This window comes from Diospyros lotus, chromosome 6 (genome assembly GCF_014633365.1).
Source record: "Diospyros lotus cultivar Yz01 chromosome 6, ASM1463336v1, whole genome shotgun sequence".
Taxonomy (NCBI): domain Eukaryota; kingdom Viridiplantae; phylum Streptophyta; class Magnoliopsida; order Ericales; family Ebenaceae; genus Diospyros; species Diospyros lotus.
The window spans coordinates 12,560,452-12,583,200 of NC_068343.1; the positions used below are offsets into that span (position 1 = coordinate 12,560,452).

The following is a 22,749-nucleotide window of genomic DNA, read 5'->3' on the forward strand; positions in this document are numbered from 1 at the left end:
TTTTTTTTTATTTAAATATAAAAAGGAAAATAAATAAATAAAGGGTGGGCGGCGCATGAGCAGTACTGCTGTGCTAACGCGCGCCGAAGATGATACTATGTTTTCCTTGCCCGGGTCTACGGTATAAATACCAGTCGTCATTCCCTTTTCGTTGCGACTTCGTTCCTCTGAACGCAGTCCCGACTCTGTTTTCTTCTCAACCCCACAGAAAGCAAGCCGGCGAGAACGAGAGGGAGAGAGAGATGCGATGATGATGAACGCGTACGTGAAGGTGATGACTGACGAGCAAATGGAGACCCTCCGTAAGCAAATCGCTGCTTACACCGCCATCTCCGAACAACTCCTCCAATTCCACAAATCCCTGGATGCTTGTCCAAATCTCTCTGGTTCGTACTCTCTCTCTCTCTCTCTCTTTCTCTATGGATTAATTATTAGACCGCACGACAAACTTAATTCTCCTCTTCGCGATCTGAATAATCTGATATCATGTCCGTTTCTGCATCTGTCTTCGGTGCAGTGCCCCCCTTCTTCTTCTTCTTCTTCTTCTTCTTCTACTGCACAACTTGAATTTGAAGAATAATTACCTAAAACAGAAGACATATATATATATATTTTTTATCTTTTATCTGTTTCTTTTTGCTGTATAGAATATTGAGAAATCTGGTGAAGGTCTCAAATCTTTCTAGTTTCGCTTGGCTTGTTCTTTCTATAATCAAATTGAACTGGAGTTGTGGGAAATTTTTGTCTCAATGAGTTGCTCTTGTCATGCCAATTTGCGTGGGAGTTATTTCAACTTTCAGGGATGATTCCGTGAAGTTATTTAATATAAATACAAATTTAACCATTCTAAAAAAATAAATTAAAAGGACAACTTACTCAATACACTTATTATGTTTGCATATCCATTCCCAGAGAGAGAAATGATAGTTTGGGGAGAAAAAAGATCGATCATTCCCAGAGTGATGTTTAGGTAATCTATCTATCTATCTATATACCATACATAATATGCTAAAGTTTGTTCACTCAACAAAAATTCTTCTTGTCATGTCACATGTGGTTGCTTCTCTAAATGCCCAATTATCTTTATATGAAAGAAATTTTCTAAATCAATATTATATATGTTTTAAAATTAAAAGATTATCTAAATACTAATTTTTGTAATACATAAACTTTTGTAATTAAATGTATCTCTTTGAATGTGGAAATCTATAAAAAAAATGATCTTTTCCTTTCTAAAATGTAAAGATCATCTAAACTATATAAAAAATCAACATTAGACCTCTACTTATCTTTGTTCATAAAATAAAAATTAACTTAGGGAGGAATTAGTTTCTGTTGATATCCTCTTTAAAATGGAAAGATTATTTAAATTATATAAAAAATCTTAGTTATCTTTATTCCAAAAATAAAGATTAACTTAGATAATATGTTGTCTAAAATAAAAAGATTATCTAATAAATTTTATTAAAAAATTTATTTCTTTGAATATTGCCAATTTGTCTAAGATAAATATACATTTTATTTAAAAATATTTTTTTAAATCAATATATAAATGAGTGAAGGTATGATATTGGTTTAAAAAAATTGTTTTTAATCAATGATATATATATATGTACATATATCTTAGGGAAAAAGTCACTTGGGTACATGAGCTAACATTTTTTAGTACACATAATTAAATAAATATATTTATAATTTTGGTCAACTTCATACAAACTAAATTGTGATAAATTATCCTCACACCCTTTTGATTTAAAAATATTCTGAAGGTCCATAGCATTTACCTTTTTTTTTGTTCCAAAACCCTTTTATTTTGTGTATTAATCAAAAATAAAAATTAAAAATATTTACTCTTCGCCTTCATAGTTGATCATGAAAATCAATGAAGAAGAAGAAAATAATGGTTAAGTCTCTCTCTTGAAGAAATCAAATTAGCGATAGGGTTTCATCATTAAGTCAATCAGATGGTGTTAAATTATTACCGTCTACTTATGATTTTATATATATATATTCAAGTAAATACTTAAAAAGATATTTTCATTAAAAATATACATCAATAGAAATAAAGATTAGTAGAGATATGATATTTTAGATTTAAAAAAATTATTTTTAAATAACTAAAATATACAGTTATCTTATACCGACTTAATATTGTTAGAAAGAAGATTTTTTATATCATTTTGATAATATTTTCATTTTTAAAATATCAATAGAACTTCATCTCTAAGTTAATTTTTATTATTGCAATAAAGACAACTAAGATTATATATATATATATAGATTTCATGTTTAAAGAGATAAGTTTTTAATTTAGACAATCTTTTCATTTTAAAGATGGTATCAAGAAAAATTTGTTAATTTTTTTTCTGAATACTTAGTATAAGTAGAGGCGTGATGTTGGTTTAAAAAAAGAATTGTTTTATAATAAAGACATATATATATAAGAGATACATTTCCATATCTAAAGAATAATATTTTTACATAGTTTATATAGTGTTTTCACTTTAAAAAAGAAAAGATTATTTATATAGATTTCTAGGTTCAACAAAAATAATATTTAGTTACAAAAGTTTTTAATATTTAGATAAATTTTTTATTTTAAAAATGTATAATGGTGGTTTGGAAGATTTATTTTAAATAAAGATAATTGAGCGTTTATAGAAATTTTGGGTGGGAGGAAAAGTAATGAAGAGATTGCGTGGGAAACAAACAAAAGAAGAAACACTTAAAGAATTTTTGCAAGTGAAAGAACTTTAATATTATATATATATGTGTTTAAAGATAAACATAGAGAAAGAAGAATTTCTGTTGACAATAAGAATTTAAGAATTTTTTCATTCCCCACCCAAACTTTAAACTAATTCAACAACTACACGATGATAAAACAAATACTAAAGAAAAATACACTCTAGTTGAGACTCGCTTTAGCTTTTTGAGTATTTCCAATGACTTTCAGCCTTTGGATCATTAGACAATAGACACCATTAAAATAAATGAATCATTTTTGAATGTTTTTGGCAGGATTTAAAGAAAACCAATTTGGCATTACATCATTTTTAGTTTTAGTGTTTTTGAGGGAAATGAGAATTTTGGTCTACTGGGAATATGATGAAATAAAAATCTGTCTCTTGACCTCTGATCAGGAGCCGCATTGGGAAACCTATATTATGACCCCTTGGTGACATCTGTTGGCCACAGAATTACTGGCAGACAGCGTTGGACCCCGACGCCTGTGCAGCTTCAAATTCTCGAACGTATATTTGACCAAGGGAATGGCACACCAAGCAAGGAGAAGATTCAAGAAATAACCTCCGACTTGTCTCAACACGGCCAGATTTCTGAGACAAATGTCTATAATTGGTTTCAGAACCGGCGCGCTAGATCAAAAAGGAAGCAGCAGCAGCAGGAGGCAGCAGCAGTAGCAAGCAATGCTGAATCTGAAGTGGAGACACAGGTTGAATCATCCAATGAGAACAAAAATAAGCCAGAAGCTTTGCCTGCTGCTGAACCCAACCAAATTGCAACAAGGCCTCCTGACTTGTGCTCCCAAAATGCTGAATTAAGCTCTGGAAACTATTCTGTGGGTTCAAAGCCTGCTACGAGTTTGGGACAAATGTTTTTCTACGATGGCATGTTATCAAGTCCAAGTACGTATATGTATACCCTTTAATTTCTGACTGCCTACCATTTTGTCACAGATCGATATCCGAATTCAGAAATGGACCTCGACTACTGATATGCCATTTTCTTAACTTGCAGTGGATGCGTATTATAGTTGGAACACTTAAAAGAAATTTGTTTGTATTCGGATTAAAATTGGTTTTCCTCCTGTGAAGCATCAAGCATTTGGTAAGTTTTGGAATAATCTTTAACTGCTTGTTCAGTTCTAATTCTTCATTTTTACTGTCAAGCTCGGTCTTTGCTGCTAATATGGTCTACTTCTCTACTGCTTGTTGAAGGAACGCTGACCGCTATCAAAGCTCTACCCTCTAGTTTTATACTACTTTTGACTTCTTCAGTTGAATCTTGAACTCTCTCTATCTCTAGTAAGGCCTTGTTGTGTTGAGGAATGATATTGGTTGGGTTACGTAAATAATTCTTACGTATGTATCCGGAGTTAACAAATACCATTTGCAACCATAATATTTGAATGAGCTGCTGTCAATCAGAACCTGATGGGACTGACCTTTTCTAACAAAAATTACATCAATATTTCCCGTTCTAAATATACTCTTCTCTACTTCGTTCCAGAGGTAAGAGGAACAGTAGGGTCTGTTTGATTTAGTTGGTTTTTTTCAGTTTTTTTTTTTTTTTTTTGTGTGTTTCAAATTTAAAAAGAAAACAGAATACACCATTTTGTTAGGTGTTTTTATTTCCAAAGAAAATGAACTCAATTGCAAAAAGAAAAAATAGTGTTTTTGCATTGTATCCATTTTAGTCTCTTATATTTTCTGACTCAATTTTCTTTAGTAACGTTTCAAAATATGTATTTTCACACAACTATAAATATTAAGGCATGAAAGATATCATAAAAATATACTGCATGGATTTACAAAATTTTACCACTACATGTAAAACAAAAATTAATATAAATAAATCAACGACCCAATTTTAGTTAGATTTGTGCTGCATGCATGGCTCCTCATGAGCCAAGAATGGAGATATTTTGATGATGCTAATGAACCCAACCAATTCCATTGCAGAAAGACAGTCAATTCTCCAGTGATTCAAGAGTAAATCGTTTTAAGCTAATGGATAATGGAGGAAGAAAAGCTACAATCTTATTGACGTACAAGAAATGTGATTAGAAACTAGACAGGTGGCAAGAATACTGATTATTTGTTGGCAGGCATAACACATCAATGTCTACACAAATTTTGAATCCGTATCTGCACATGATAAAAGAATTTGAGTTTAACCGTGAATGCAGGACATGTTTAAGCACACAATGGCACCGGCTTCTGGGGACAAAATCAGGTTTTTCATTCAAACTGACCTCGTGCAGACTTTAAACGGCATGTTGCACGTTCTAAGCTGAGTTCTTGTCGACATAAACCGCGCCATGACATATCCCAAACCCCATCAGATGATCCAAGCTTCTGTATTTGTTTATGCAATGCCTCCAAGTTGACAAGAGGGACAGTTGTAGGTCGCCCATGGGCGCACTGCACAACAAACTCTCAGGATTATATTCACCAAGCACATTGATTGATTCCCTCTTCCCCCTTTTTTCTCTCAATTTTTGTGTTTGTTGATCCATAAAATGGCTGGGATATCATGAACTTACTTGGAAGCACAAGGAGGTTCTCCGCAGTTCTTCAACGATAAGAGAGCACTCTGAAGGTAGCAATGCATCGCCAAACATAATTGCACCTAAATAATGAAATCGACTAGCCAAATTAGGAACTATTTTTACTCTGTTGGGCCCCAGTGGTGCTGATCTAGAAATACTGAACATCTCAAAAAAGCATGGCCCGTTAACTTACTTTGTGAACAAACACTAATTGCAATTTTTACGCAGTTCATCAAACCATGATTATCACTAACGTTTTCTAAAAGATATGCAAATGGTACCTCTACATGCTTTGGAATTAAGTATCCGAAGGACAGATGGTGGTATTGTGGATGATCCATCCGTATCAGCAAGCTAAGATTTGCAAATACAAATTAGAGTTAGAAAGTAACTGAAAATAATATTTTTATCCCTTTTCCCTTAGCAAGCCATCAAGGGGGAGTGAGGAGATTTCAGGCATGGATGGTGAATATCACACAAAAAAAGTCAAAAAAGGAAATCATGGAAAACGCTGCCAAGAATATTCTGCATTACCTGTTGAAGAAACTCTAACAGATCTCCATCTGTCAAATTCACTCCCAGAATGCATGGCACCTGCATAACCCCAAAATTGTAACATTCAATATTGAAATGGTACGGACATGGTACCTGGGGTGCAATATTAAAATTGCAAAGAAGTTCCCGATAAATATACCTAGGAAGAATTCCAGCTTTAACATAACAAAAAGATAGAGAATGAAGCTTTCTGACTCAAACTGGTAGGATTCTATCATTCAAAAAATAAGCTATTTTCATGAAATTTCACCAAATTTAATTTGGAGAATGTCTGTGGAGCCAGAAACAAACATTTGGGAGATATTATTCTAGACACAAATATAGAAATTAGCATATAACGTTTCCATATTTAGAATCCTAGGTAGGGTAGAATTTATAGTCTAGATAAACCCTTTTGGATGTATTCTTTGAGGTAGCCTTGATAATTGATTTGATGCTTTTGAGGTTTTCTCCAGTTTAGTTCTTGGCATCTTGTTCTTGGATCTCCATCAATATTATTATAACATTTATAAACCATAAGCTAAGGCTTCACTGCTTCCAATGCCATAGAACACTGTTCATTAATAGTGTACAATGTCCAAGGACGCAATATTAACTTTTGCGGAAATGACTATTCCCGCTATACACAAGTAACTTTATGTGGAAAGTAGACACTGGAAAGATGATCAATGGAAAAAATTGGCTTGGGTTATGCATGGAGAGAGAGAGAGAGATTCACCGCAAGAACTGTGACAACAGTTGGCTCCTTGTGTAGAAGATTCAGGTTCCTGCAATTGAAAAGGGTGGTTACTATAGAACCTCACTTAAAAGATGCATTATACACAAAGAAAAACATATGAAGTTCCAACTTCAAAAATTGAACAAAAGTAAAGCATGAACGAGCACCTGAGACAGACTTTAATATCTTTTAAAGCAATTTATGCACACAGACAAACAGTATTATTTGTGATTCAGGGACAATAAATTTCTTAGATGGAGCCACGTAATTTACTTTCTAAAAGATCTTGAACCCCGACCATGAAAATTGCAGAGCCAGCCCCACTTATGAACCTGTTCAGCATAATTGTGCAGTAACTGATAGCCAGTTTCAGGCAGGACCTGTACATATGTTTGAAAACAATAATATCCAATATAAAGAACCTAGGGGCTGTTCAGTTGTGGAAAATTGCCTGTCCATGGAAAATGGAAAACGAGAAAACTTGTTCAAATTCAAAAATTTTCCAAATGAAAAATGGAGATTTGGAAAATGCGGTTTTCCAAAATTGAACTAAACTTGGAAAACTACTAAAATGAGTTTTATAAGTTTTCCTTGTTAATTTGGAGATGTGCAAAATGTGGTTTTCCAAAAATTTTCCACAAATCATCTTCATCTCATTCTCTTATGTTACATAAAATAAATAAAAAAAATTGAACATCTCTTCTTTTTTTTTTTTAACATATCTTCTAATTTTCTAGATAGGAAATTAGTTTCTAGATTTCTAACATTTGAACACATGCTCCAAATTTTTTATAGAAAATTGGGGTTAGAAAACTGGAATTCATTTTCCACAACTAAACGGCCCCTGAATAATTCAAAAGTATTTCTTTCAGATAGCATACAGGTCTAGCTGTTAGCTACAAGACTACAGTAAAAACTTAAAAAATATACCATTGAATGCACATACCAGTTTCTTTTCAGTGTCCAGATAGGTGATTGTCTTCTTTTCTCCAGATAGGACCTAAAAATTCCAATAGTTCACCGAGTAATACTGGATACATCATCTTAAAAAAGGTCTGAAGGATATTTACCTTCTGACGGAGTTCTTCCAGGCGGATCCTTTCATCCGCAGCATGCTGAAAAATAAATTAAGTAATAAGTAAAAATAGTCAGTTGCAAAGCAAAAATGCAACCAACGCTGGGAGCAACTTTTGCCTATATGATATCACATTGTGACCGTAAAGGGAAGTGTGCGCAGGTGAGAAACCAAAGGATCATGAACATATCATGTTTCTCTGTGATTTTTCTAGATTTCTACTCTATGATGCTAAAACTACTGTCCAATAACAAAATTTTCATTTGAGAAACCATATCTATTTTGTGTCCTTAATCCATGCTAAGACTCCAACCTTGCATTCATGTCTATAATTGGTCATATTGAAGAAAAGTGCATGCTTCATCTATGATTTTATTGTCAGCCAAGTTGTGAACTAACTAATGATCACTGAGCAAGTGGCAAAGCATGAATTGAACTTTGAGATGAAAATAGTTAACAAAAAGAAAAAGTCTAATAAGCAGGGCAGACCTGGTCAATAAGAGCAAGCACTCCAGAGCCCACGACTGCAATGAATTTCTTATCCACCTGTTGGAGAACCTTGGCATCTTCTATACAATTCCTATTCATGGATTCAGGAACTAAAGAATCTCCAGCTAGGTGTAAGATGCCAGAAGAGATGTCAAGGATAGCACCCTCATGAAGATTATGTAATTTATTCCCATTCTGCATAATAAATAAATAATTTCATAACCAATAATGTCACGTAAAGGACTAAACTTATGGAAACTGATTCATGGTAGGCAGTGCTCGAAAACTGTTAAAGGTACTTACTACAGTGTTTTGACAGCTCTTCCCCCATTTAGGCTGAGAATCTAAAGGATTGGAAAATTCTGAAGGATAGGAAGAATTGTATCAGAAATACAGAATTATATTCAGGATGAAGATACAAAAGAGTACAGGAAAATGCTAGCTATTTAAAATAATGAAGGAACACAAAAAGAGGAACACCACCCCTCCCCCAACCAAAAAAAAGAAAAAAAGGAAATGAAAGAAACAAACTCGAATTTATTATATAATTGAATTATTCATAACAAGGTTGTTAAAATCGGGATTTTAAGTGGGATCGACAAAGGGTCCATAAAATCGGATCGTAAAATCGTAAGATTTTAGAGATAATTAAAAATACCCTTTAATTTTTGTAAATATATGTTTATAATAATATAATTTTGTAGAAAATGAATTAATATTATTTAATAACTTGATTATTCCTTATTATAATTCAAAAAATGATAATTCCCAAATATAGCTCAAAAACTAGTAGGTTGGTATAGGCAATTTAGAGACAAAATATAGGTAATTTAGAGGTAAAATATAGCTTAAAATTCTTTAGAGGATGCTTCCAATGTCTTCCATTAGATTTAGATTGCAATTTTTTCTTTATCTAACATTGATTAAATCAAGTAATATCCCAATTTGGGGTTGGGTGGTCCATTAATTAATTACTTGTTTGTCTTGATTTACTTATGCAATCAATGTTAAATCAAGTAAAAATTATAATTTAAATCAAGTAAATTGGAACTTATGCAATTAATGTTAGATGCTATGTGACATTGGAATTTATGAAATCAATGTTAAATCAAGTTCCAATTTAGAGGCAAAATATAACAATTCATTGCATAAGTTCCAATGTCAAATGCTATGTGACATTGAGACGTTGGAAGCATCCTCTAAATTACAACTTAAATCAATAGAGGTCTTTGAATCGTAAAATCGTTTGGGGATCTCTGAAGCGTAAAATCGTAAAATCGTACATGTAAAATCGAGATTTTATAGGATTTTATCCCAAATTAGATTTTACATGGGATTTGAATCGTTTGGGGGTCTTCAAATCGTAAAATCGTACGCGTAAAATCGGGATTTTAACAACAATGATTCATAAAAATGTTCATATGCAACAGAATATCAGATTCTAAACAAGAAAAGAAATTTAACCAGAAATTATAAGTTTCCCAAGCTATAGCCCCTCTTGGAACCTGGAGATCATGTACATCAGCAACAAGCATAATTTTTGCCAGAATTAACAACTGAATTACCTTCAACAGAATCCCTACTGCAAATGTACAGGCCCTCTGAGTTCTTAGGCACTTTAAATTTTTTAACATCACTGTCGTCTGCTACTTTTTTCTTGTCTGGTCTGCAAGCAAGACTGATGAAGATAATGATTAGCATATTTGATCTAGCATTTTGATACAAAACTACAGGAAGTCATATACCTGGTACAGACCAATTGAGCTTCCAAAGTAGTTGGTTCAGAATGTAGTTGACACATACCAGATGATCTCTGTAAATGCTTTAACTCACTAGTTTCTGCAAAACACGAGAAACTCAGTTTGCCTGGCTAATTTGTGCTGCCAAATAATTCCAACAAACATTGCTAAAGAAACACCTTCGAAAGTAGAAGCATCTTCAATGGTGCAGACTTTGGCTTTTCTAGACTCTACAGTCAAGCGATTATTTGAAGTCAAGAATTTTTTCTTCCCTCTATAAAATGGTGGGCATGAATGGCTTCTTCTTGTTTTTTTCTTAAAAGCATACTCTGCCTCTTGATGTATAAACCGATCCTTTTTATTTTTATCCTTATCAGAGGAAACTGACTTAGAAATATGATGTGGTCTTACTGTAAAACAGTTGCCACCAGATTTGCCATATGAGTTTAAACATAACCATTTTGCTTCATCATAACAAATATCTAAACATTTAGGAGAGAGGACATCATCAAGTGTGTGCCGTCCGAAAAATCCAGAACTATTTTTACCAGAACAAGCATGACTCCTGGAATCTGAATGTACAGTATTCCAGCCTGAAAAGGAGAAACTTTCAAGGCTTGAGCTATTTCTGACGGAATTGTCAATGTGAAAATCATAGTCCTTAACTTCGCTGTCTGCCAAACAGTCATATCTAGCATTAATACTATAAGCCATGCATCCGTCAAGGGCACTCTGTTTAGCAAATTGTTCTACAGCATGAGACTTAGCTTCAAATGCTGGGCCTGACATAACAGGAGACCATTTAAAATCAGAAGAATGATGAGTAGAACCAAATTGTCTGATTTGAGCACTTAAATCTGATAGGGGGTCATTCTCTCTGGCTAAACACTCTCCAAAATTTTCAGACAACTTCAGCAAATCATTTGACAAAAAATCCACACCACTAAGTACATCATTTTTAGTTCTAGATCTAGGGGAGGGCCACAAACTTGCTGCCCCATCCTTCACCATAGACGTTTGAAGGAAATCAAACCTTTGGCCAAGGTCATGAACTTTTGCAACATTAACCCAGTCATCAGTTTCAAGCCGCTTCCGTTTGGTTCTCAAGCCATCATTCTGAAAGTCAAATCCTTCAGAGCTCAACAGTGATTCCTCGCCATATGGCAGGCTTCTCCGAAAGGAGCAACTTTGCAGGAAGGGCATTTTAGGGTCACCACTGACTTTATCCATTTCAGTGCCAATCTCAAAATAGTCACAAGATAATTCATTTTGTGAATATGTATTGCTTATACTAACATCCATATTAAGACACTCATCCTGCAAACTAGAACCTAAAGTATAGGCTGCAGTGTCATTATTTTTTTCTGCTGCGAAGCACTTATTCCTGAACGAACAGTCTTCATCAGAAAAGATATTAATATTGGAATCCTGCATATAACTGCCACTCTCTTCTTCTGCAGTTATTCTGGACAATGGATGATATCCATCACATGATTGGAGTGAGTAATCAGTTTGATACAGAAACCCTAACCCAGTGTGGCACTCTTTCTCTGAATCATTACAAGAAGAAAATCTTTTGTTGTTCTGGCAACACTTGGAGTCATCAGTTTGCATCTCCACCCAGGGGCATGGAAGGACAAAAGAAGCTGGAGGGTTGTGGATCCTGCCCCTTCCTTTTCGAATTCCATATTTCACTGGTAAAGCTGCTGACGTTATGGCCAAAAGAAAGTCACTTCAGATGCAGCTGAATGAAACCAAAACATTTTTTTTATTTTTTATTTTTCCTTCTCTATTGGTACAAATTCTATATTTATGTATAAACATCATTTATGACATTCTTTCATCCAGCACACTTGGCAATCTAAAATAATGGTTTTGATGAAAGTGCTGTTCACACGGCTAGACACGAGTCCATTCAAAACAATATCAAAAGAAGATATTTCATTCCAAAATTAGATCCTACCTTCTTCTGATAACAGTCTGTTGTCTGCTTCTCCTTTGACTTTATCTTCTACTGACCTACCAGTGCCATGTGCAAGGGGATGTCCATGTCCTTGAAACATATAAAAAATGAAGCCATGTTAAGAAGTTGATTAACTGGAACAACAATAACACGTTGCAACATCAAAAAAAGAGCTATCATTTTACCATAAGAAAAATTTTCACTCCAGAAGTCTGTGATGGCTTTTTCAATAAAACCAAGAATTGGAAACCAATCCTAAAACCATGAAGAGAAAAAAGGATACAGTCAAAGAAAAGATAACTTGTTATTTCATTTAAAGAAATTACCAAGCAAACTAAATTAGAAAGGGGGAAAAAAAAAACCCCAGACAGAAAAGCCAGCACAGTTATAAGCATGAAGAATGAAGCTGCAGGAATAAGTGCAGATTTCAGCCAGATGAAACATAAGCTTCTTTCTTACATTGGCATGCAAAGATAATTTTAAACCAATTGAAGAAGAGTGACAAGCTTTCAATATTTACCGTGCACACTCAAGAATATACGATGGTAACTACCAAAAGGCTGCATGCAGGTATAAAAATTAAAAACCTCAATAAATTAACATCTCAATCTTGGCATTGAAACATAACAGGGTGCTTCCAACTTAATTAAGTTCTGCATAAAATTCCTTTAACACAGAAAACAACTTAAAGTTAGCTAAAACACCTAACCCTGGAGAGGACAAACCTACCATCCTTTTGAAAGAGGCATTGCTTTGAAAAAGAAAACTTTACAATTATTTGTTCTTAGGTTTTGTTTATGACTACAAAAACTTTTCTCTGCACATGATCAATAAATTTGTATTTACTGAATACAACCCTCTCACAATTAGGCTCCAGTGTCCATTCCAAGGTTCAGGCATCCTCTTAGCAACCCTTTCCTCTCAGATTAATATATATTTCACATAATAGATATAACCTTGATGGTCATGAAAATAGAGGACAATGTAAATGACATGAAATCTCCTATATGCCTCCCTATATAATCCAATTGACAACAATCAAAAGATTCCAGTTTACTTTTCCTTATAGCAGCACCATATGGAATAGTACACCCGTAGATACATATATATTTCATATCCAGGATTCAGTTAAGGGTCCAAGGAATCATTGTAAGATGATTAAAATATCAAGCCACTCAAAAATCAAATAACAAAGGGAAAAAAAATGAGATAAGCCAGAAATAATTGTACTAAATCAGCATTTAGCATACATGGTGATCCATGTGTAAACAAGTAAGAACATTACCCTGAACTCAACTGATGTCTTTGATGGCTCAAAAGTTAGATCATACCAAGATCTCGGGCAACTCAAGTCTAAAATAAAAGTTACATCTGTTTGAGACCTACTTCTCTTTGAATTCTGGGACCCAACTTTAGCCTTCTGCATATCCAAAAAGTTGGACCCTGCTGCTAACTGATTCAGCAGTTTATGTATTGGGCATTTGAAGATATATCGTGAATTGATGTCTAGACAAGCAAAGGTTAAGAAAAAAAAAAGATTAAACTATTTAGTTCTCCCTCAGTGCCAACTGTTATAGTTAAATATATGCTCTGTACACAATCAAGCTTTGCAACTTCATGGATACAGACATACTGAAAGGCCTGCAGCAAAAGAAATGTTCAGTTGCAGGGACAGAAAAATAAGATTGAGTAAAGCATATAAAAACTGTAAATTGTGACATCCGTATGATTTAAGTATACCTTCAGAAAGGAAGTATCACAAGGACTGGACATGTATCCAGAAAGCTTTAACACACCATCAGAGACATTCAGTTCACATAGAGAACCACAAACCTCAATCCCCAAATTACTCATCACCAGTGACAAAGGAGATGAGGAAGGGGCTGTGCAGAATAACTCATCTTCACTGCAGACAAAGACATATATTAGACATATAATGCCCCTACAAGTGTAATATTGACAAATAGAGAGAGAAGGACAAGTGCAACACTGACAAATACAGAAATGAATACCTCTCAATATCAACAAGTTTCAAGAAAACTTTTGGATGAACAAGCGCAATCCTTAGCACAGATTTTTTGACTGATTGCAAGACCTTCTTTGTGCTTTCAATTTTGTTATAGAAATCACAAGAACATAACAAGTCAGTTGAAATGGTTGCCAATAAAATAACCAGACCAGTTATGATAGCAGGAGCAATGCATAGTGGACATTAAACACACAACAAAATGTGTAAAGAGCAACCTGGACTGTATATGCTTCCTCCGTACAGGTTGGTTGTAAAATAAATCCCGAACAATGACTACAAGGACCAAAGAGTATTCTTAAAGTTAAACAATGATTGACCACATGAAATTCAATAAGATAAAGGATAAGAGTTCTGTCCAACATATTAAACCGCTACAGTTCATATATACTATGTGATTCCTAGTATCCAAATCTCCAATGTTAACTATTAAGTCATGAAAATAAAGTTGGGAGAAGAATCAAACCAGCCATGGGAGCAACAAAAAGAAGTTGTTCAGTTGTGGAAAATGTTTTCTAGTTTTCTACTTCCAATTTTCTATAAAATCTCTAGTTCTTACTTTCCATAGAAAATTTGGAAAACATGGGCGAATATTAGAAGTATAGAAAACTAATTTCTAATCTGGAAAACTGAAACGTGTGTATATGCATGTGTGTAAGAGAGAGAGAGAGAGAGATCTGTTTTCCTTTTGTGTTAGTTGGTTTGAAAAGGAGATAGAGATGATTTGGGGAAAATTTTGTGGAGAACCACGTTTGCCAAAACTTGGAAAGCTCATTTTAGGAGTTCTCCAAGTTTAATTCAATTTTGAAGAACTGCATATTCCAAATCTCCATTTTTTATCTAAATTTTTTTTGAATTTTAACAAATTTCTAATTTTTCTTTTTTTCTGGAGTAATGGAAAACTGAGTTGTTCCACAACTACAGTGCCAAATCGTCACAAACTTTACCTATGGACTACTGATTTCATCCTTCCATTATTGGACTTCAAGGGTGCAGCCTCGGGAGATGAGGGGTGTGTCAAGCTTTACCTGTGGACTACTGATTCAACTATGATTGGGCTTTACATTATTTTTTTTTTTATATGGTGGATTGTTTGGCTAGACCATGTACTATGACTTTTCTTTTCTGTTTTTTTTTTTCTGGTTTACTGTGATTTTTCCATTTTGGATATTTCTTACAAATCTTTTCACATAAAAGATCGAGTTTTCTTGTGTAGTTGATTTATTAATTTTACATATGATTGATTGTAAATGTTTGAACTGATCTGGAACAGACTGAACAAGGCAATCTTCACTTCACTAACTTCTACCTGTTGTGCCTACATCTTGTCTACCATCATCAATCCCAAGGTACAAACACTTGCATTCCTGAGAAGAAAGTTGAGAAAGTTAACGCAAAGTTACCTAAATGAAGGGGAAATACCATAAAATTGATAGTAGATAACAAATTAAAAACTCTAGGTTGTCCATGCCTTAATGACCTTGCGGTAACCATTTGGCTTCCCATGAGCTTTTGTAATGACTTCCAACAATGAAACATCAGAAATGGAGCTTAATGCTTCTCCTCGAAAGCCAAAGCTTCTAGCAACAGAATCGGTATCAGCCAGCTGATCAGATTTTGATGTTGCTGTTCATACAGCAAATGTACAATCATTGTAGCATGGTAATAACAAAATCTGAACTTACATATTAATCTAGTTTAAGTACCCAGCAAAATTTTCCTTTTCTTTATAGAAGTACACATAAAATTTTAGTTATCCAGTTCAAAAATCCAAGTAAGCAAGTTTATCCCTGCCACTGCCCCTTTTCCCTAGTAAACTAAGTACCTACATCCCAAGTAGTAATGCAAACCTATCAGTTATCATCAACTTAACAGGTAAAAAATTGCCCAATCCTCCTGTAAAGCCTATCATCAAATTAATAAATGCCCTTGTGGTTATTTAATGTTCTACCATAATAATGAGAACAAGATGTTCACCCATATACAGTTTTTTCCCTAATACAATTCACTTGTAGGAATAGGAGATGGTAACCTGTAACAAGAGCCATCTCAGTTCAGAAGACATAAATAACTATTACGGAGCCCAGGGTTGGAAAATTTTAATTAAGTGAAAAGTAGAGATGCAATTAACTGGCTAGTTATAATCGCATCATTGCCTCCATTTCAATTTTGATGTTTAATACCTTTTCATCTATATTACGTCCTACTTCATTTATTATAAAGCAACATTGAAGTTAATATAGATCAACAGTAATTTCTTTCTTAGAACCTTTCTGGTGTTGCTTAAAACCATCACAAATTATAAACATGAAGAACTGGATACTTAGCCTGATTAAACTATTTTATTGGGTGGGGTGAATTTTGAAAAGTTACAAGAAATAAGTTAATCAACAAAGCTGAATTTATTACGAATTTTCTTTCTAAACTTTTGGACAAGGTGGAAGGCCATTCTCTATCTCCATTCTGCCACAGGCAATGGTGCTGCAATGGGTGTGGTGAGTGCAGATCTGGAATTCTAAAGACTTGTATAAAGTGGCTGACTCAAACTTGAACCCATATTTTGACACAACAATGGATTGCATTGAAAGACAAGTCCTAGGGCAGTGAAACCAATGTCTTCCCAAGACTTGTCAAACAAAAATTACTTAATTACTTGGAGGTATTTTTATTTGAAAATCTTGTATAAAAATGGTTTAAATCCAAGGTCAGCAAAGTGAAAAGGATAAAACAAACGATACTTAAGAAAACAATTCAAAAATATCCATTCTTTAAAAAAAATGCAGATGTAATGGCAACACATAAGTTGTTGACTACACATAACTCCTCGGGTGACATCTAAGTTTGCGAGAACGACATAAACACAATCAGTTTGTTTTATTTAGACTGGAAGATCTCTACACAAACAAAACCATGTGCACAAGCACCTTTCTCTATCACTCCAAAGGTTAACCTAAGCCCTGACTTCTCTGAAAAAAGATGAATTTGAAGCTGGAAGCAGTAGACACGGGACAAAATCTGGGCTATTAGCTTGCAGCAATAAAGAAATCTGCTATCAAGAAAAAGATTGCCAGTTACCATATCTTTCTCCCAGCAGCATCAATCCCTCCCGATCTATTCCACATCCTGCAAGTTTACAGATGTAAAATGGAAACAGTAAAACATAGATGACGCTGTTCTACTAGACTTCTTAATTTCTGTTTTATCTCTTTATGTGTGTGTGTGTGTGTGTTGGGTGGGGTGGGGAGGAATCGTTTACCATTGTCCACTACTTTAACATAGCAGGTGCCAACACCAATTGCAACATATATCTGACAGAAAAGGTAACAGTTACACGTGAGAATTTACAAGTCTTTACTAATAAAAATACAACAAACATAGGCATAAATACTACTAGAAGGATAAAACTTCATGTTTTATGGGGTTTAGCAACTGTCTAATTTGAATCAGTGGGAAAGCAAATCAGTCACGACATCATTTGACACCATATAAATATAAAACCCGCCAAAAAAGAGATTTCCGGAAAATGAGCTAGTGAAAACTTTGGCATCCATTAAAATGGCATGGAATACAAATTCTTTCTGTTTGGCATTGATCAATGTCTTGCCCCAGTTCTATGATTAAGTTAAATTCTGGTCACACAAACAGGTAATCCTATCCTAATATAAAACTCAACTTCTTATTAAATAGGTTTATGTAAATTTTGCTGATTAGTTTTTACCAGGCTAGTTTTATTGGGGAAGACCACACAGCTCCCCAATCAGGTATTATTATCTGCACACACCTCCCCATTGCCTATGAACGTTATTAGCCACTTTTCACACTGTAGAAAAGCTATCCTTCTAAAATGGACAAAAATATCAGGATATTAATACACCCATCTTTTATGCTAGCACACCAATTTGTTGTGAATGAAAAGATTACCGTTTACTCTTCCTCTCAATCTTTTAACACAAACCATTCATCTTCTCACAACAAAAAACCCCATTTTGGGGTTCACCAGTTGCTCTATACTCTCATATCGTTGTAGTCACGTTCTCACAACAAAGAATCTTGCTGAGCCTGGAAAATCAAACTGTCACTCCTCATGTTGATGACCCACTAGATTCTTTAGGAAAGGCAGTCTCAAATCTTTGTTGCAAGATATATCTCTAAGGCCCTTTTCTTGAAATTTCAGAGTTTGGGAGTCACTCACTGCTTAGTCTTTGTATGAAAGGCTGCGGTCTGATTTTGCTGAGATTGGTATTGAGATGGAACTTATTAGTTTATTTCAAGAGGATGAGAGGAAAAGTAAAGGGTAATTTTGCCATTCACAAAAAATCGGTGTGTTAGGATAAAAAATGAGTGTGTTAGTAGCCTCACCACTGGACGCATCAGATAGAACATTGAACTTAGTACCCAGAAAAGCGCACACACGCTGATAATCACATATTGAACTAAGTCATGATATAAACATTTTACCCAGATAACACGTATGCGAGCATACACATATGTGAGGCAGTTGCAGAATTTTTACCTTGGTCGCACCAGCATCGAGACTGTTGAAAATCAGCTCCTCCACAACTCTGGTCAGGTTGAACAAGATAATGCCAGAACGAACCGAGCTGTGCACGGCATCAGGCAAGTGCTTGATGTCGCCCATACCGAACCCAGAATCATAATAATCCTACAATTCTTTAGAAATATTCCATACCTGAATAAGAAAATTTCGAGTTGATTCATTCCGTACATGCAAACAACAGGTAGGATCGTCGCTAACCTGGAGAAGATGACAATTGGCCTAGAGTTAGGGCTTTGATCAATGTTTCGAATTCGGAAGAGAGCAGCGACGGGCTCTTTCAAAACCTCAGAAAAAGGCGGTGAAGAAAGATTAAAGTGGACGGGTATGTTCTAAGTTGCGCCTTCAAGTGTCTCGTTAACTTGCAGGGGCAATGTGTGATTGTCAGTAGCAGGAGTTATTTTAGGGCGCGTTTGGTATGGAAAAGTTTTTAAATTTTTTAAGATTTATGATTTTTTAAAATGTTCTTATAAATCTTTAATTTTTAGGATTTATACATTTCTATATTTTATTACATTTAAACATTCTCAGATATATTAAGTATTCTTTTCTGAGAATTTTACATTCTTATGTTTGGTTTAAATACAACATTTTTGACAATTTATGTTTTTTTTTTAAATTACTCTTATTTGATTTCTTGTTTTAAAATGATAAATTTCTTTTACTATATAAAATATTGAGACCCACAACATTTTTAGGAAGTCAAAAAAATATTATTTTTTACACATTATGTATATATATATATGCATGTGTATATATATAATATGTAACATCCCCACATCGAGCGATAGGAAGGATCAGAACAACTTACTTTGATGGGTTTACGCGAACTTTTCAAGGAGTCACCCATCCTTGGATTACGCTAGGTCAAACACACTTAACTTGGGAGTTCTTTACCAACATTCAGATCAAAAGGTATCCACCTGGTGTTATTTATTTCTTTACTTATCCTCGATATATACTATTCTTCTCTAGGCTCCCGGGGTATTACATTTTCCCCCCTTGAGCACATAACATTCTCGTCATGCGACATTACAACTAGTCTCAAACCTTATCCCCTTTGGAGGCTATCGTCCTAGAAGCTTGCCAGGAATTGCTCCTTTATCAAGCCTCACGTCTCAGTGCCACTCCCCGCCCTCATTGGACCGCCTTCTCCAATGGTCGGCTCTGATACCACCTGCAACATCCCGCATCGAGCAATAGGAATGACCGAAACAACTTACCATGATGGGGCTACACAAACTTCCAAGTTAAGCACGCTTAACTTATGAGTTCTTTGCCAACATTCAGCCCAAAAGGTATCCAGCTAGTGTTGTTTCCTTCCTTACTTATCCTCGATATATACTATTCTTCTTTGGGCTCCCGGAGTATTACATAATATATAAATATATTACATATATATAATATATTTGTATGGGGTTATAAAAAAGTAAATAGTGTTTTAGTATTTTTCTTTATTAAAAACATTTCCAAGTTCCTAGGAAACTTGGATTCTCAACCCCCTTCATGAAAATTTTTTTGTGGAAAAATTACTTACAAATCATTCTCGAAAATCCCTATTTTTCATTATTCTTTTTATAAAAAAATTATATCAAACATGAGAATATAAATTCCCAATCTAACTTTCTCATTAATCTTAAAATTTCTCTTGTACCAGATGCTCTCTTAGTCATTTGTGTGTAATCTAAGTTATAATTTTTTATGTACAAATAGCTTGGGCTTTATTAAAATAAGTAAGATAAAATTATATTAAAATAAGATTAAAATATTTTTTAAAATAATATATAAAATAGTTAATATAAGATTATGAAATATTTTAAAATTTTTATTAAACTGTTTGTTAAATTTTTTAAAATGTATTGAAAAATACATGCGTCATTTTTTCTTATATAAGAACTAAAATAAATTTATTTAAAAAAATTCAGACAAAAAGTCACATGACTTCTTTTCTAATAATCATTAGATAAATTTAACAAATATAATAAAAAATATTTTTATCTTGAATACTTTTCATATTTTACTTTTGTCTATATATATCTTGATTAACAAACATTACCTATAAAAAAAACTATAATAGATTACAAAGAATCTTCTCACGATAAGTCAAAAAGTTAGATTACAATTTGTGTTACATAAGTTACATTAGATTTAGATTTATTTCCTGAGTTTATTATTTCTAAATAAGGTTTATTTTTAGATATCATTACATTTTATCTTTACCTTACTCCGTAGCCTATAAATAGGCTTTAATAAGATATTTATTCAATTCAATAAAAGTTTTTTATTTTTTGATTCTTATATTTCTTCTAATACATGTAATAAAAATACATACTAAATGTTTGCTCTATGCTGGTGACAAAATTACTAGGAATAGAAATTTGTTGCATGCTCACTGAAAACCAACAAGGTTTGAAAGATTATTTACTAATGTTCCTGAAAAGATTCGTTGATACTTAAATCAAAATAATTCTATCAATTCGTACTCATTGAAAAAAAGAATTTAGTCTTATGTACCTTCGAATGGTTATTTTCTTTTTTAAAGTGACATGTAATACTTATAATTTTTAAGATAATTTAAAAAATAAGAATAATTATTTTTCAAGAAAACGAAATGACCTTTATATTGAATCCGTGCCATATTGATATTGCAAGCACTTGAGACGCCGTTTTATGTTGAATCAATAATATATTAGTAATTTGTCAAAAAAGTTTCATGTGGTGTAATTTTTTAAAGATTGTTATGATTTTAGATTTTCTATGCTTATGTGAAAGTTTAGATTGTATTCATAAAATTTACAGAAGTTATGGTGCAATATATCAAAAGAAAAGGGCCATAAATAATGAGTTAAATTAAAATTAATTAACCTTGAAGGCTAAAATTATAATTTCCCAAAAACTTGCAACTTATTGATGACCTGTTGGGGCCAACTCCCTAGGATTTGACCTGGGGATGGAAAAGGAATAAGAGTACCAAAGAGATTTAAGGATTTGGGTTGTTGGCCAAGCTCATAAAGGAGATGTCATTCAATGAAGAATGATACGGATGACAGTCAGGTAATAAATTGTAGACAAGACAAAAATAATATGTTGTGACCTAATAAGCGATAAATGTATGAGTCCCACTTTTCAATAAGTCCATACCTCTCTTTTTTTTTTTTTGAATTTGTTCGTATTGAATAAATGCTATATTATTGAATGCAACTAGATAATAAAATCGGTTAAGAAGATTATAATAATTGTTTTAAGGTTTTGATAGAGTATTTTTCCTTTTAGGTATAAGAATTTGGTTGAGACAGAAATAATATAGAATTATGAGTTCTTAAAAAGATTTTATAGTGTCGCTAAAAATACACCTGGCCAAAAATAACTAATTCAACAAGTTCATTTGAAAATGCAATCACTTATTTAAATCAAATCTCAATAATATTATTATTTTATATTATTTTTAAATCATCTTTAATCCACTCTTATTCTTAGAAGATTCCATTTTTTTAATATAGTTGTTATTTAATTTCCCATTAGAGTCAAATATTTAAATTATATAAATAGTCATCCAAATATTACAGCTATAGCACTGATAATATGACATTATGTACAAATATTAACTTCAAATAATATTGTTTGACCATTTGAAAAAATTATATAAAATTAATTATTCACAATTTCATTCATACTGTAACACACTTTGACTGGTCAAAATTAACATTTTCATGAGATCCATATACTAGTAGAAAACTCACTTCATAAGCTACAACATAACCAACAATTGTCTCTAAGAAGTAGATTAATTGGCAAAGGAATAAAGGATATTGTTCTTTAGGTGTTCAAGTTCTGTGTTTGAGTCATGTTTAAGAGATAGTTCAGCAGATAATGAGTAATCCTGAAAAATAAAAAATATTTATCATCCTTACATTTATGATTGTGTTAGAAGTCGAAATCTACTTGCTGAATTTCCTAATTTACCTCTCATGCTGAAATCGCTGGGCCAAACAGTGGGGCACTCGTGATGGTACGTTAAAAAAAAAAAAAACATAACCAACAATTAATTTATTTTATTAGAATTTGATTTTTTTTGAATTTGACTTGAATCAATTGATTTGACTAAACGACTACACTGAACAATTATTATCAAATCAAGCATATATTTTTTCAAAAATTTTGAAAAACATGAAACAAAGTTTTTCAAAAAGTAGACTTTATTAACCATCATATGAGATTTTTTTCATAATTTAATACATTATCTACTATTATCAAGATGTGTTGCAAAACTTTTGGTACAAGAATCATTAAAAAAATAATTTTTACATTTACTTATGAATTTTCTGATGAAACCTAT

General features: G+C 33.1%; 2 protein-coding genes across 11 annotated transcripts; one reads left to right on the plus strand and one right to left on the minus strand.

The window, feature by feature from the left end:
* Window positions 1–140: 140 nt before the first annotated feature.
* On the plus strand, window positions 141–4,201 carry LOC127803834 (WUSCHEL-related homeobox 13-like). Its single transcript, XM_052340388.1, has 3 exons — window positions 141–386; window positions 3,144–3,647; window positions 3,760–4,201. The coding sequence occupies exons 1-3, from the start codon at window positions 248–250 to the stop codon at window positions 3,786–3,788; spliced, it is 672 nt and encodes a 223-aa protein (XP_052196348.1). The 5' UTR covers window positions 141–247; the 3' UTR covers window positions 3,789–4,201.
* A 558-nt stretch (window positions 4,202–4,759) lies between these two features.
* Window positions 4,760–18,775, minus strand: LOC127803833 (DNA mismatch repair protein MLH3). 10 transcript variants are annotated; one of them, XM_052340380.1, is made up of 27 exons: window positions 18,615–18,775; window positions 18,372–18,521; window positions 17,115–17,166; window positions 16,934–16,981; window positions 15,330–15,484; window positions 15,168–15,225; window positions 14,077–14,134; window positions 13,845–13,937; window positions 13,573–13,738; window positions 13,458–13,473; window positions 13,118–13,338; window positions 12,018–12,087; window positions 11,833–11,922; window positions 10,049–11,575; window positions 9,876–9,969; window positions 9,696–9,808; window positions 8,434–8,492; window positions 8,131–8,325; window positions 7,637–7,681; window positions 7,513–7,566; window positions 6,840–6,946; window positions 6,567–6,615; window positions 5,828–5,887; window positions 5,575–5,647; window positions 5,288–5,373; window positions 4,997–5,165; window positions 4,760–4,889 (listed from the first exon to the last, which is right to left on the minus strand). In XM_052340380.1, the coding sequence occupies exons 2-27, from the start codon at window positions 18,495–18,497 to the stop codon at window positions 4,867–4,869; spliced, it is 3,807 nt and encodes a 1,268-aa protein (XP_052196340.1). In that variant the 5' UTR covers window positions 18,498–18,521; window positions 18,615–18,775; the 3' UTR covers window positions 4,760–4,866. The 10 variants fall into 10 exon arrangements, 9 of the variants coding, with proteins under 9 accessions (XP_052196340.1, XP_052196342.1, XP_052196341.1 ...); XM_052340382.1 differs by having other exon boundaries at window positions 15,339–15,484; window positions 18,372–18,529; XM_052340381.1 differs by having other exon boundaries at window positions 10,049–11,572; window positions 18,372–18,529.
* Window positions 18,776–22,749: the final 3,974 nt, after the last annotated feature.

Coding starts and splice junctions, on each gene's coding strand:
- LOC127803834 (XM_052340388.1), top strand. CDS start 248: ATGATGATGAACGCGTACGTGAAGGTGATGACTGACGAGCAAATGGAG. Junction 387..3,143: donor TGCTTGTCCAAATCTCTCTG/GTTCGTACTCTC, acceptor ACCTCTGATCAG/GAGCCGCATTGGGAAACCTA. Junction 3,648..3,759: donor TGGCATGTTATCAAGTCCAA/GTACGTATATGT, acceptor CTTAACTTGCAG/TGGATGCGTATTATAGTTGG.
- LOC127803833 (XM_052340380.1), bottom strand. CDS start 18,497: ATGGGCGACATCAAGCACTTGCCTGATGCCGTGCACAGCTCGGTTCGT. Junction 9,970..10,048: donor AGATGCTTCTACTTTCGAAG/GTGTTTCTTTAG, acceptor CGTGTTTTGCAG/AAACTAGTGAGTTAAAGCAT. Junction 9,809..9,875: donor GCTCAATTGGTCTGTACCAG/GTATATGACTTC, acceptor TATCTTCATCAG/TCTTGCTTGCAGACCAGACA.